The sequence below is a fragment of the Pipistrellus hanaki genome (assembly GCF_964339955.1).
Source record: "Pipistrellus hanaki genome assembly, chromosome: 2".
Taxonomy (NCBI): domain Eukaryota; kingdom Metazoa; phylum Chordata; class Mammalia; order Chiroptera; family Vespertilionidae; genus Pipistrellus; species Pipistrellus hanaki.
In genome coordinates, this window is record NC_140504.1 from 126,819,123 (window position 1) to 126,833,667 (window position 14,545).

Below are 14,545 nucleotides of genomic sequence, written 5' to 3' on the forward strand. Positions count from 1 at the left end.
TGTAACTCACAAACTAAGGAGTAACAACTTAAGTATATAGTTAGAGATATGTTTCAGATGACCTAGATGAACACAATTCTGCCTTCCAAAGAAAACTATTTCTAAGCTATACGTTCTAAAAAGTATTCAATTATGTCTTTATTTTTTGAGAACATTAAAAATTTAGCCTGTTTAATGTCTCCTTCTAAAAATATAATGTAGGCTGAGACTGAGAGATAATTGGTTTTCTTGAAGAATACCTTGATCTCTGGTTAGACTGAAACAACAGGACTTATCTCTTCACAGCAGCTTTCCTCAGATGGGCGAAGAAATGTAATTGACATATAGTGCGAGATGGTTCTGGCCCGTGTCATTTCCCATCTTCCCCTCAGGAAGCATTCACAGGCTACATTTCTGGTTGTTTGACTTAGGATTTGTCCTTTTTTGGAGGGAAGATAATTCAGAATATTTTGTGTGAACAGGGTTAGGGAAACAGATGAAAAAACAGCAGTTGAGGGAGACTCATGAGCCTCTGTGTTCTGAGGGGAGTCTTGGAGAAACAAATAGTGATAGTTTTCTAAGCATAGACCGGGAAGAGGTAACATCATTCATTTTAACCCCTAAATGACCTTAAAGAGATTTTTTTTTTTAAACTTCAAAATCCTGAATTTGATATACAGGTTGATTTGAATTTTGTTTGCTCTTAAATGATAAGGCATTCATAGTTAATCTAATAAGAACACTGTGTCCTGAACCTTATTGGGTCTTTTCCAATCATTGATTAGCATCCTGTTTATTTTTAATCAAGACATCTATTGCCACTTAGGGAATAGGGGGAAAACCTTGAGTACTAGAGGTAGTAATTGTTAACTATTTCTGGTATGACATTAAGAAAGTCAGTACAGTTAGATATCATAGATTATGACTTTCCAACTGATCCCATTTGTTTTCCCTTCCATTGTTTTAATATTTTATACCTATACTAGAGGCTCGGCACACAATTAAATTACGTGCATGTAGGGTCCCCTAAGCCTAGCCTGCCATCAGGGCCGTGTCTGCACTACTGGCACCCCACAAAGCTCTGCCAATGCTGCTGGCATCCCAGGGGAGAGGGCAGGCCCCAGACCCTGCTGCCACCACCACCGAGGGCCTTGTGAGCTCATTTGTACATGGCTGGTCCCCATTCCTCTTTTCCCCATGTTGAGTGTCTGAGCCATCGGCTGCTCCAAACCCTTTGGTGCTTTTCCTTAGTAACAGCTTTTACCTTCTGCCTCAATTCCTCTCCCAGCTCGTGCCCTTCCCCTGCGTGCTGCCTCCCTCCGCTGCCTGCCATGTGCACTCCTGCCCTCCCCCCCCCCCCGCCCCCCAGCACCTCTGCTTGCCACCTGGGGACCTGCACTACGCTCAGGCCCCTGCCCACCTGGCTGTGGGGCCCTGCCCATCGGCTGTCTGCCTTGCTGCGATTAGAGCCTGTGGGCCAAGGACTGAGTGGTGCTCCATGCACCTCCTAGTGATTTGGTTGTTACGGTGTTATGACCACTAAGTTTTTATTATATAGATATTGAGACATAAGGAACTGTGGGGCTATGTAGTAAATGCTGAATATGTAATTTCATATGTAATATATTTTGCCAAAAAAGTCATATGTAATATGTTTTGCCAAAAAATTCTGCTTCTCATAGGGGAGAGTGTATTTACAATTATTTCAATGGCAGAATCTGTATATCCTATATAACAAAGAGGTAATATGCAAATTGACTGTCATGCCCTTGCACAAATGGCTGCCCACACATGGTCACAAGGTGGCTGCCACAAGGTGGTGGTCAGGAGTGGGCAGTTGTGGGCAATCAGGCCAGCAGGGGAAGGCAGTTAGGGGTGACCAGGTTGGCAGGGGATGGAAGTTGGGGGCAATCAGGTTGGCAAGGGAGCAGTTAGGTGTTGATCAGGCTGGCAGGGGAGTGGTTAGGGTATGATCAGACTGGCAGGCAGAAGCAGTTAGGGGCAATCAGGCAGGCAGGCAGGCAGGCAGGCAGGCAGGCAAGCTGTTGGGAGCCAGCAGTCCAGGATTATGAGAGGGATGTCTGACTGCTGGCCTGTGGGATCAGGCCTAAACAAGCAGTTGGACATCCCCTGAGAGGTCCCAGATTGAAGTGGGTGGAGGCTGGGCTGAGGGACATCGCGCCCTCCCCCCCCCCTCCCCAGTGCATGAATTTCGTGCACCGGGCCTCTAGTATATATAAAAGCCTAATATTTCAACTGTCCGACCAGTAGCTATGACTCTCACTGACCACCAGGGGGCAGACACTCAACCACTCAACGCAGGAGCTGCCAAATGACAGCAACTTTGCAGAGTGCCCTCTCACACTTCGGGACCCCTCGGGGAATATCGGACTCCCTGTTTTGGCCCAATCCCCACAGGCCAGGCTGAGAGACCCGCACCTACCGGAGGGACCCTGCTTATTCTGCAGATGCCCTTTGAGCCCCGGCGCTGCCCCAGGTGTAGCCAGCTGGGGTGGGACGTGGGAGGTTGGCTCTAGGGCATATCCAGCTTGTCTCACCCAGTCCCACCCCACTGGCCATCTTCTAATTAATTTCCTTTCAATGTGAATGAATCTGTGCACTGACTGGGCCTCTAGTTAATTATAATTCATTGTACTCTTTTAAAATAGTAAGAACTTTAGGGTTTTGCTTTTATATAAGCAGAACATGAAATTTCTTGATATGATATAAACATGAATGTGCAGGAAGATTATTTTTCACAGTTATTTTACCTCTTTAAAAGATATTCTGAATAAAACAATCTAGTGGACGGACTTTAGTTATCTTTTATTTTTCAGTGTAGAAGTATTATTTCCTATACTTATGCTATGTGTGGAGACAAATTTTATTTTTGTATAATTTCAATGAACTTCTGATAGTTGTAGTCATGAACTTCATCTCTCTCTCTTTCCCTCTCTTCCTTTCTTACTCCCTCCCTCCCCACCTCCTACTCCCCCTGCTTTCTACTTCTCTCTCTCCCTGCTCCATTCTACCACATACTACTCACTTCTGAGGCAGCTCTGGTGTAATGTAATGGACTAGGCCCTGGGCTCGGATTCAGAGATGTAAGTTTGAGTTTTGCTCTGCAGTATTCAAGCTCTGAGGACTTTGACAGATTACTTAACTTCTTAGGACCTTTATTCATTTATAAAATGAAGGAAATAATCATCATGGTTGCAAAAGGATAAATGAAATATTGTACATGAAGAAACACAACTAATACACCTTATTGAATTTTTTTTATTGGAATAAAATATACATAATATAAGAGTTACCATTTCAACCATTTTAAGTATACCATGTTAGCATTAAGTATATTTACAGTGTTGTGCAACCATCACATTCTTCATCTCCAGGACAGACAGAAACTAAACACTCAGAAACTCTGTATTCACTTAATAATTACTCTCTACTTCTTCCTCTCCCCAGTTGTTGGTAACCACTGTTCTACTTTCAATTTCTATGAATTTGACTGTTTTAGGTACTTCCTATAATGGAGTCATATATTATTTGCTCTTTTGTCTCTGGCTAATTTCATTTAGCATAATGTCTTCAAAGTTCATTAATGTGTCAGAATTTCAGTGCTTTTCAAGACTGAATAATATTTCATTTTATGTTTATACTAGAGGCCCAGTGCACGAATTTGTGCACCAGTGGGGTCCCTTAGCTTGGCCGGTGGGAATGGGCAGAAACTGGCTCTCTGACATCCTCTGAGGGATCCTGGATTGTGAGAGGGCACAGGCCAGGCTGAGGTACCCCACTGGTGCACGATCAGGGCCGGAGAAGGACGCGAGAGGTTGGTCAGCTAGGGAGGGACTGTGGGAGGGCTTCAGGGCATGTTCGGCCTGTCTCGCTCAGTCCCGATCAGCCAGACCCCAGCAGCAAGCTAATCTACCAGTCAAAGCATCTGCCCCCTGGTGGTCAGTCAATGTCATAATGACTGGTCAACAGGTTGGTGCCCTCTGATGGTCAGTGCACATCATAGAGAGTGGTTGAACAGCCTTAGTATATCATTAGCATATTATGCTTTGATTGGTTGAATGGATGACCAGATGACCAGACACTTAGCATATTAGGCTTTTATTATATAGGTTCATATTTGGTTTTTCCATTTATTCCTTGGTGGACATTTGGATTATTTTCATCTTTTAGCTAATGTGAAAAATGCTGCTGTGAACATTTGTGTGCAAGTATCTGTTTGAATCCCCTTTTTCAGTTCTTTAAGGTTTACACCTAGGAGCAGAATTGCTAGATCATATGGTGATTCTTTAACTTTTTGGATGACATTCTACTTTTAAGTATTTTGGGAATCTATTGAATTGATTGTAGTGATGTGACTCCTAAATGGAGTGTTTGCTCAGAGTGGTCATTTAATGCCCATAGTTTATGTGATGTGAGTCAGGACTGTGAGATCACCTTCAATTTCAGGACTTCAGGAGCAACTTAACCAGGGCGGCAAGCTTTCTAGCCCATGGTTCTCAGAAATGTATTCACTGTATGCTTAGAGATCACTGAGGGTGAAGATTTGCTCTGTTGATGTCCAAATGTATTGGTTAAACAATAGCTGTATCAATGAATATATTTTCTGCTTTGCACCTTTCTGCAGGGATTTGAGGAGACGGAAGAGGCTGACGACAGGCTGATGGGCTCAGTTGGTAGGCTGCATTATCTCACCATGACTGCCGAAAACCCGACGCCTGGAGACCTGGCTCTGGCTCCTCTTGTCACTTGCAAACTCTGCCTGTGTGAACAGTCTTTGGACAAGATGACCACACTCCAGGAATGCCAGTGCATCTTTTGCACAGCTGTAAGTTTTCCTTGATGCTTTCATCATGAGGATATACAAAGGGAAGAACTGTAAAGTTACAGGATACATTTCTGTGGCTTACAGAGAAGCCAGGATGGCTATAATATGATCCTATTTTGGAGAGCATTCCACATTTGGATCTGCTTCCAAATAGTACCTTGAATGGTAAATTCTGTATTTACTGGTTTTTAGGAAGTATGTAATATGAGTGTGAAATTTAATTATTTGTTGAGTAGGCAGAATTATTCTGTTCTTCAAATTCTGGCTAAGAAACAAAAGAGAGGCATTTTTAACATGCCTCAGCTAACTATCATCTGGAAGAAGCTCATGGGCTATTTTGAGTGATGGAGAAATCAGGTAGTAATTTACTGACTTTTCTTTCATATACTTGCTTGAGCATCTCCTACAAAGCACATGGTATGCACTGTTTTACTTTGTCATATCTACTCTTTTTTTTTTTCTTTTCTATTTTCATAATTTGCCAAAGGCTGTTTATCATAATAGAGAAATGCTATAAAAGTCCAGGTGTGGGCTTGTCCCTTTCAGTCTGACCCTCGGTATCAATGCCCATGACCTTTATTGTACGTTTCCCTGAAGGTTGGTTAATAAAGGTATAAAGCTAGGAAACAGACTGATGTGTTCAAAGTGACTATTAGAAGTATGAGCCCAGGTAAGTTTACTCAAATTTTCATTTATTTAAATATTTTTTTGAGTTTCTGCTGTGTGCCAGGCACTCTGCTGAATGTTGGGAATGCAAAAAATGAATAAGTTACTTTCCACAGGGAAGATGGACACATTGAAGCAGGGGTCTTCAAACTACGGCCCGCGGGCCACATGCAGCCCCCAGGGGAGTCTGATCCTGTCCGCCAGGTTTTTTGGGCAGTGAGCACAGCCAAGGTGTTACAGTAGGAATTAGTAGTTCATATAGTCCGGCCCTCCAGCTCTCTGAGGGACCGTGATCTGGCCCCCACTTTAAAAAGTTTGAAGACCCCTGCATTGAAGGAACTCTGCTAGAGTCTGGTGAGATCAGGGATGGTTGAACATAACACACCACCTCACCCCCTCGGGGCAGGGTGTATGGAGGGGCTTCCAGTTAGCAGTGATCTTTAAGCTGGGGCTTTAACATGAGATTTCAAACCTGATAAACCTGATGCCCATGGACCACGTCTGGCCTCAATACTCTTTTTTTTTTTTTTTTTTTTTTTTTAATTGGGAAATTTAAGACAACAAATTTTATAAATTTTTCATGAAAAAGTAGTAAGATATAGCTACTCTGTGCCTGTGTTCATAGGTCCAGAAATAGATGATCTTCCCTTCATTTATGTACACGTCTCTCTCCAGTATGTATTTGAATTAACTGTACTTTCAAACTAAGGATGGGTTGGTGAAGAGTCAGATGAGAAGTGTGCTGGCATCTCAGCATGGCACAGGCGAGGGTCTGATGCCTTACGTTAGTATTTACCTTTATCTTTGCTTTGGTAGGCCTTGTATGGTCAGGCTGTTAATATTTATTATACAGTCAGTACTATAATCACCCAGCAAATGAGGGTTTAATGCCCTGACTTGTGAAGGGAATTGAATTGATTAGTTACAGTGATCAGTGGTTTAATTAAGGGGAAAAAAAGAAAGGAATCATTGAGGAAGTAGAATCATTTTAAAAGAGGCATGTTTATTATTAATGTTTACTCAGCATTTTTTTTTTAACAAACAAGTTATGGTAAAATAAAACTTATTCCACATTTCTTCATTAATGTAATCAACTAGGCACATTTTCAAGCTAGTTCGTATTAATTTTCTTAAAACATTTTTATTTTCATTTTAAAAAAAATATATTTTTATTGATTTTTTTACAGAGAGGAAGGAGAGGGATAGAGAGTTAGAAACATTGATGAGAGAGAAACATCGATCATCTGCCTCCTGCACACCCCCTACTAGGGATATGCCCACAACCAAGGTACATGCCCTTGCCCGGAATCGAACCCAGGATCTTTAAGTCCGCAGGCGGGTGCTCCATCCACTGAGTCAAACCGGTTAGGGAAAAATATTTTTTAAATTGAGGATTACAGTAAGGAGAAGAAGCCTCAGTATGACCTTCAGTAAAAAAGGAAATGTGTTGAAATTCTTTTCTTACGTTTTGAACTCCAGAATCCAAAGATGGCTAAGAATGGTATTGTTTGCTCATTCATTCAACAGAAATTTAGTGAGCAGCATCCTGGATGCCAGGAACTCTCCTAGGCACCAAGATTTATCAGTTAAAGAAACAAAACCTGGCATTGATCCTTGCTCTTATCAAAGCAAGATGTACAATAGACAATAAACATAATGAATAGGTAAGTTACAGTATTGGGTGATAAGGACTTATAAAAAAATTTGAACAAGAGGTGAGGAGTGAGGGGGCGTTACAGTTCAGCAGAAGGCCTGACTAAGTGATGTTTGTGCTGGATCTCTCTGATCTTGTCAGTGAGCATTGCTTTATAGGAAGTGAGGAAATGACCTTGTCATGTCAGGGCAGATTTAGTTTCCTTTGGTCTTGCTTTGTGTCTGAATGCTGTGCCTCAGAATGATTATTTCTCTGACTTTTTCACATATGTTTCTGACCCTTGCTAATCCTTGAAACAAATGAGTCAGAAGCAACATTTGGTTCAAGGCAGGATGGAAAATTTTGACCAAGTACTACTGATGTTTAAGAGCAGGATATGGAATTCAGTTTTTGCTGTGAGATGTAATAGTATGGAATTCAAGATTGTATATCAACGTTGGGTAAAGCATAAACAAGCAAAGATTGCTACGTCATGTTCACCAGAAGCTGACACTGACATATTGTCTCAGTAGGTCTTAGTCCCCAGGTAAGAACAGCACAACCACTTCTCCTTTCTCCTTCAGCAGTTCAGAGGTGGGAGTTAGTGCAATTAGATTATGTCATCTAGGTTCATACTTCCTTATTGCTGGGGAGTGCTCAAAAGCAGAAAGTCAGTGGCTTGGTATTTTTGGTATCCCTCCAACTTTGGAACTTCTTGTACCTATAAACATTAACCTTGCCTGGCTTCCTGATCCTCCATTTCCTATGATCTGCCGAAACAATAAGCTGCATGTGTTTGACTACATTAGAACCTGTAAATTTGCAATTGATGCCAAACCCACTTGAAATACTAATTCCAACTTTTTATTGTTGGAGCTTTTCTTTTTCTTCCTTCCTTCCTTTCTTTCTTCCTTCCTTCCTTCCTTCCTTCCTTCCTTCCTTCCTTCCTTCCTTCCTTCCTTCCTTCCTTCCTTTCTTTCTTTCTTTCTTTCTTTCTTTCTTTCTTAATATTTTAAAATGTGTCTAATGCAGATATTAATTTGCACTCAAATTAAAGCTATCAAGTGTGTTTTGTATTTTCAGGGCTGAAAAGAAATTGGTGACTATTTTATTATGTCATATACCACTAATTCCCAACTTTAAACGTGGTTGGATGACATCTCCCAAATACTGGCAGAGAAAGACCATGTATTTAAAAAGGGTTTGCTCAGAGAGCCCCTCTGTCCCCCTCATCAGGGAAATGTCTGAATGTAATAGTGTCCCAATAATTCCATAAGGGATGTATGCATAGCTGACCTAGGGTGCCTCAGCCAGAAATCTTACACGTACGACCCAAGTACTTAATTAATAATTCCACCGAGCATAAATTACACAGGAGACAAACATGCAATGCACGAATCACACACGGTTTATTCACCAGAGTCCTGGTGGGTTCCAGACCTTGGCAGGCCACCTGGGGATCCGCACTGACACACACACACACACAGTCCATGGAGGATGTTGCAGCTGCAGCTCGGCTTGAGTTGAGGCCTCTCACGATGGCTCACGGTCCGAGGCTCAGGGTTCAGGGCTCGAGGCTCAGGCAGAGCTTTTGGCTGGTGCAGGCAGGGGAAGTGGAGAGTGACCCTCTGTGGGGGAGCAGAAGGACGTCTCTGATCTTCTGTGGAGTATCCTCTTTTTATGTGTCTTCAGTGCTCAGATGTGTCTTCAGTGTGTCTTATCAGCTGCTATCTTGTCTTACATGTGGGGTACAGATCACTTCATTTTCTACACACAGGCCACTCAAGGGTGCTTATCAGTTTGTTTACATTACATTCCACACTTTCAGATATCACACTTCAATTCCACACTTCAATACTTATTCAATATTGTATTTATCCTTATTACTATTACGATAACAAATGGTCCTCCTGCTAGATATGGTATTCTACTTACATATTTTCCTAGATTTAATCAAGCTCCTTATATATTCTATGCTAGTCCTGTTTTCCCTAAGATGTATCCCTGGACATTTGCTGTGAGGCTAAATTCTTCCTGTTTCCAAGATCAGTGTGCTCCGGGAGTGCAGAATGGACAGATGTGGAGGGTCTGACCTGACCACTGGACGCCAGCCAGCTCATTCCCTTTCTTTAGGAAGATCCGACCTTTAAACAGGCATCCCTAACCCGAGTGTTCCATGGCCCTCCAGCTCTGTGACACTGAGGGCTTCTAGGAGAAAGTGTTTCATATTCAAATCAATCTGGGAGGGACCTACTGTATATTTGCATTTTAGAGACTCTGAAATCTTGAGGATAGGAGGAAAGCAAGGGGACCCTGTTTAACTCCTTTCAGAGCATTTCCATTAGATCGTACCACCTTTTTTTAGTGGAATACCTATTAACTTCCCTACCACTGGAGCTCTGAAGAATGCTGCTTTAAATTATTCTTGATTTAAATGACATCTAGAGAAAGGAATGTGACAAACATGTAAATAATCCATCAATATATCGAGTTTCTTTTTAAAGGAAACTTAACCATGTTCTATTTACGAAGATAGTTTTTGTTAAACTGTTTGCTTAGCGTTAATATGCAAAAGAAAGTGTAGCATAAAACGCGGGAAGCTGAATTTACAGGACAAAAACGGGCGTAGCTCTCACTAGCATGTCTGACATTACCGGGCATAGGTGTATTTATGGAGCCAAAGAAATTGGTATTTGGGAGTTATGGAGAGAGGTGTTGCAAAATCATTTGTTTTTATGATTGAAGGTTTTTGTAATTTCTGAGGTATGTTAGTGTACTAACTAAGGATATGCAAAACATCTTCCTCCCTCCCTCCCTCCCTCCCTCCCTCCCTCCCTCCCTCCCTCCCTCCCTCCCTCCTTCCCTCCCTCCCTCCCTTCCTTTCTCCTTCTCTCCTACACCACACATAAACTCTCTCTTTCTCACCCCTGTGGTTTTAAATAACCCAAATATGAAAATTCAAAAAATTCCTCTTCTGGCATCTGCAACACACTTTTTCAGGTAACATCACACAATTATAATTCAAGTGAAAGAAGAAAAAATCACAAAAGTCAATTATCAAAGGAGGGCAAATTTGTGGGTTTGCTCCCTTGTGAGCAATGTTTGCCCCGTTGATTTATTTTGGAAGCTATTTTTGTCAGCCATGAATTAAAGAATAATGAAAACACAGTTGTTGCTTGTTTTTATAACCTAGATAATTTCACCTGAAAAGAGTTGGTATGTTGGGCATGGCCTATTTACCTTTCAGATTAGAGTCAGGATGTGCTGAGCAAAAAGAAAATAAAGTCCAGCCATATTCTCGCCTTTTTTCCATTACGTTTTGTTGGCTCGAAGTAGTTAGAACTCCTTTTACTATTCATTTCTCTGAGCCAAATGGATTTTCCAATGGCTAAAAAAGTGAGAGGAAATATAAAAGTTTTCAGACTAAGGCCTTCTTTTCCTTTGGGCCTGTTGGGTGACCTTTAAGCAAATCTCACATACGGCCTGGGAGACATTTCAGTTTGGGAAGATTAGCAGTATGTGCATGTTTGTGTGCACATGTGCGCGTGCACATGTGTGTGCATGTTCTTGTATATATTTGCATGTCCATGTGCATACCATGTGCATGTATGTATTTGTGTGTCCATATGCACTGACAAGGTTGGTAACTTTCAAGTGAAACAGAGAATCTATAATGGTTCATTTCTGGATTCTGATCTGTTTTAGGAGAAAGGAATGCCACTTTTCTGTTTTGCCCTCCATCTTCTCTCCCAGTATAGCCTGGTGAGTAGGAGTGCAGATACAGAGCTAGGTAGACCCAGGCTCAAGTTCAGGCATGGTCATTTAATGGTGTGTGACTTTAGGTAAAATCTCTGGCTTTTCTGAATCTTAGTTTTATCACCTGTAGGATAGAGGGAGAGAGGCAATGATAATACTTATCTCAAAGTGTTGTAGGAGGCATCAAATAAGAATTCCAATAAAGCAACTAGCGCAGTGCCAAGCCCCTAGTAAATAGCTTTGTTATTATTTTCTTTCCTATGGTCTATCAGGATACTGGACTGTGCTGTTTTTCAATTTTTTTTTTTTTAATATATTGTTATTGATTTCAGTGAGGAAGGGAGAAAGGGAGAGAGAGAAACATCAATGATGAGAGAGAATCATTGATCAGCTGCTTCCTGCACACCCCTTACTGAGGATGGAACCAGTAGCACGGACATGTGCCCTGAGTGGGAATTGAGCCATGACATTCCGGTTCATAGGTCTATGCTCAACCACTGAGACACACCAGCTGGGCTCAAAATGTTTTAGAGAAAGAAAATCCTACAAAAACTTGTCTGGCTTCCTCAATAGACTTTTATAAAAAACGAAGTTGTATAGGTGATTTCAACCTTACTACTATTCTGAAATACCCACAGGCTAGCAATTAAGATAGAGAGAAATTTCTCTGTTGGATTTGTCCAAAGAGAGACTAATGGTTGTGTATTTTAATTGAAGATCTTGAAGCAAGATTTACAGGAAAACAATATAACTTTGAAAATGAATGGATGAGCACATTTCTGATGGATGTAAAAGATTTGGATGAAAAAGTGTCTCAAGCTACCATTTATTTAGGAGCTGTTTACCCCCAATAAAAAAATAATAATATAATTACTTGTTGGCTTGATATGTTTATTCTAATATCATTGTGTGTATGTTTTTTATTTTATTTTATTTTATTGATAACTCCCTGTCACTGCAGGAAACAATGAAGCATTTTACTCCCGCAATGTCACAGAACAAGTATTTGTCTCCTCTTCTGGTCATGTGACCTGCCAATCTTGCCTGAAGCTTTAAAGTATTCCAGCTGTCTTCATTCCCATGTCTTCTAGTACTATTAAGTGGACAGAAGTAAATTCTGCCAGTTCAAAGCCCTCTCTTATTCTGTTGGTTTCTGGTACTAAAATATACTGGCTTGCAAGGTTACCCGTGTGCTCTTCTTGGGTGTTTAACCTTGAGTCAGTGAACTTCTTTCTCTTTGTTTATGTGTAAATGACTTCATTATAACCACTCATCATACTTGTGTTTTTTTAAATTAAATTTATTCACTTGAGGTGGTAAGCACACAATACAATACAATATACAGATGATGTATTATTGAATTGTACCCCTGGAACCTAAATACTTTTATTAACCAATGACATACTTGTTAAACGTTTTAATATAGTGCTATTATAGTTTTTGTTTATTAGTTGAGTCACTGGTTTAAAATACAAATTTAGACACTATATTTTTTTATTGATGATTGAGCTGCTGCAGGTCAGATAGCATTTGAAAAATAGGAGCATGTTATAACAGCACAAGAAGTGAATTAGAGATGACTCAAGGAGGAGCTGGCTTCCTGGACCTATGATCTCACCCATGCCTACTGCTCAACACATATTCAAGGAAAGTGGTAAAATGTGGTAAGAGAGGAAAGAGCAGCAAAAGAAAACCAGGCTCTCAAGGCCAGTGACTTTGTCATTGCATCACAGCCCTAGATTTGGAACGGGCCTAACTCTTCTAGTCTCCCCACCCTCCCAATGAAAGAAGGCATTTTTCTGGATGCCAGTATGGTTTGGCATTTAGGAGAATGGGCCTCAAATCTGGTTGCCTGGCTTCATTTAGTCAACAAGAATTTATCAGGCAGTGTATAGTTCTAAATGCTTAGGATATAGTGGTGAACAATTGGATCAAGGCCTGGTTTTTAGATAGTCCAAATTTTGGTGCAAGGCACAGATATTAACAAGTAAATCTAGAAGTCAGAGAATGTGTGCTCTAAAGAAAACAAAACGAGGGAGGGGCATAAGGAGTGCTATAGGAGAGGGGTTTTCTACTTTAGGTGGTCAGGGATGTCTCACTGATAAGGTATTATTTAAGCAAAGACCTGAAAGACATGGAGAGTAAGCTGTATAGATATCTGGGAGCAGAGAGTTTTAGGTAGCGGGGAGCAGTGGGTGGTCCTAAGCTGAGAGTGTGCTCAGTGTTCAGATACAGCAAAGAGGCCAGTGTGAATGTGTGTGTGTGTATGTGTGTGTGTGTGTGTGTGTGTGTGTGTGTGTGTGTGTCCAGGGGGTGGTGGTGGGAGTAGGAGCTGAACTCAGGGAGGTAGTGGTGTTAGAGTGTAGGACCTTGTGGGCTGTGGTGAGGATTCGGGCTTTAGTTTGATGTGAAAACTAGAAGCCGTTGGAGAGTTTTAACCTACAGAGTGACACGACCTCACATTGCTTTAAGTGGATCACTGTATTAGTATGGATTCTGCAGAGAGACAGATTCAATAGGATATGTATTTCCAACAGAGATATACATAGAGGAGTTGGGTCACAGTTATGGAGGTGAGGCCAAACTCTGGAGAACTCATGGTGTAGTTCCAGTCTGAATCTTAAGGCCTGAAGATGAGAACTATGGGTGTAAGTTCCAGTCTGAAGGTAGGAGAAGACCGGTGTCCCATCTCATGCATTGAGTCAGGCAGAGAGAGTGAATTCTCTTCTCCCTTCCTCTGCCTTTTTGTTCTATTCATATCCTCAACTGATTGGGTGAGGCCCACTTACATGGGGAGAGGTGGGATAATCTGCTTTACTCAGCCTGATTCAAGTGCTAATCTCCTCTGGAAACACCCTCACAAACATAACTAGATATAATGCGAAACCAAATATCTGGTTGCCCTGTGCCTTGGTCAAGGTGACATCTAAAATTAAACCATCACAACACCCTGTCTGCGGCATAACCAATGAACTAAGGGGGAAAGTGTGACAGCAAGGAGACTGGTTAGAAGGTAAATATAGTAATTCAGGCCAGAGATGATAGTGGATTGGACCAGAACGTGGTAGCTGTTAATGTCTTCGGGTAGTCTAAATTTTCATTTTCTTCTATGTAATATAAGGATAATAAATCATTCTATAAGGTTATAGAGAAGATTGCAGTAGATAATCTATATAAAGCACTTAGTGCCTAGAATACAGCTAGCATGTGTTACTCTTACTAGTTGTACAATAATCTAGATTTTGCTTGAAAACTTCCAGGATTGGGACATATCATAACTGGCTATTCAATTATTAGAAACTCTAATTCTAAGCTATCTTTTCTTCTACATCCATTTGAAACATTTCTTTATAAGTTCTACCCACTAGTACTACTTCTGGTATCTAGAACAAAATTGGTTGAAATCTAATTTTTTTCTACCCATTAGCTCTGTATTGTTTGAACTGAGATTATCTTATTGTTAGAGGGCAAGGAGAAGGTTACTATTAAAACTTCTCCCACTCTGCTCCATCCAGTGTGGGAATATTAATAAACAGAACTTTATTCTTCTCCCCTTCTTCCCTCCTGTTGATACAATTCTTTTGCAACGAGATTCATTTGCAAGACATTCTTGACTTTGATTATAGGTTGAACAAGTACTTCAGGCTTTTCTATATTCTCTTAGA

General features: G+C 41.1%; 1 protein-coding gene and 1 long non-coding RNA gene across 7 annotated transcripts in view; one reads left to right on the plus strand and one right to left on the minus strand.

The window, feature by feature from the left end:
* Positions 1 to 14,545, minus strand: part of LOC311616863 — a 569,237-nt gene that overhangs the window by 140,906 nt on the left and 413,786 nt on the right. The window lies entirely within an intron of this gene.
* Positions 1 to 14,545, plus strand: part of RNF144B (ring finger protein 144B) — a 167,995-nt gene that overhangs the window by 98,288 nt on the left and 55,162 nt on the right. For all 6 annotated transcript variants that reach the window (XM_084872787.1, XM_084872785.1, XM_084872786.1 and 3 more), the window contains one exon: positions 4,625 to 4,825. In XM_084872787.1, the coding sequence (XP_084728913.1) occupies positions 4,661 to 4,825 (165 nt within the window). In that variant the 5' untranslated portion in view covers positions 4,625 to 4,660. The remainder of the gene's footprint in view (positions 1 to 4,624; positions 4,826 to 14,545) is intronic.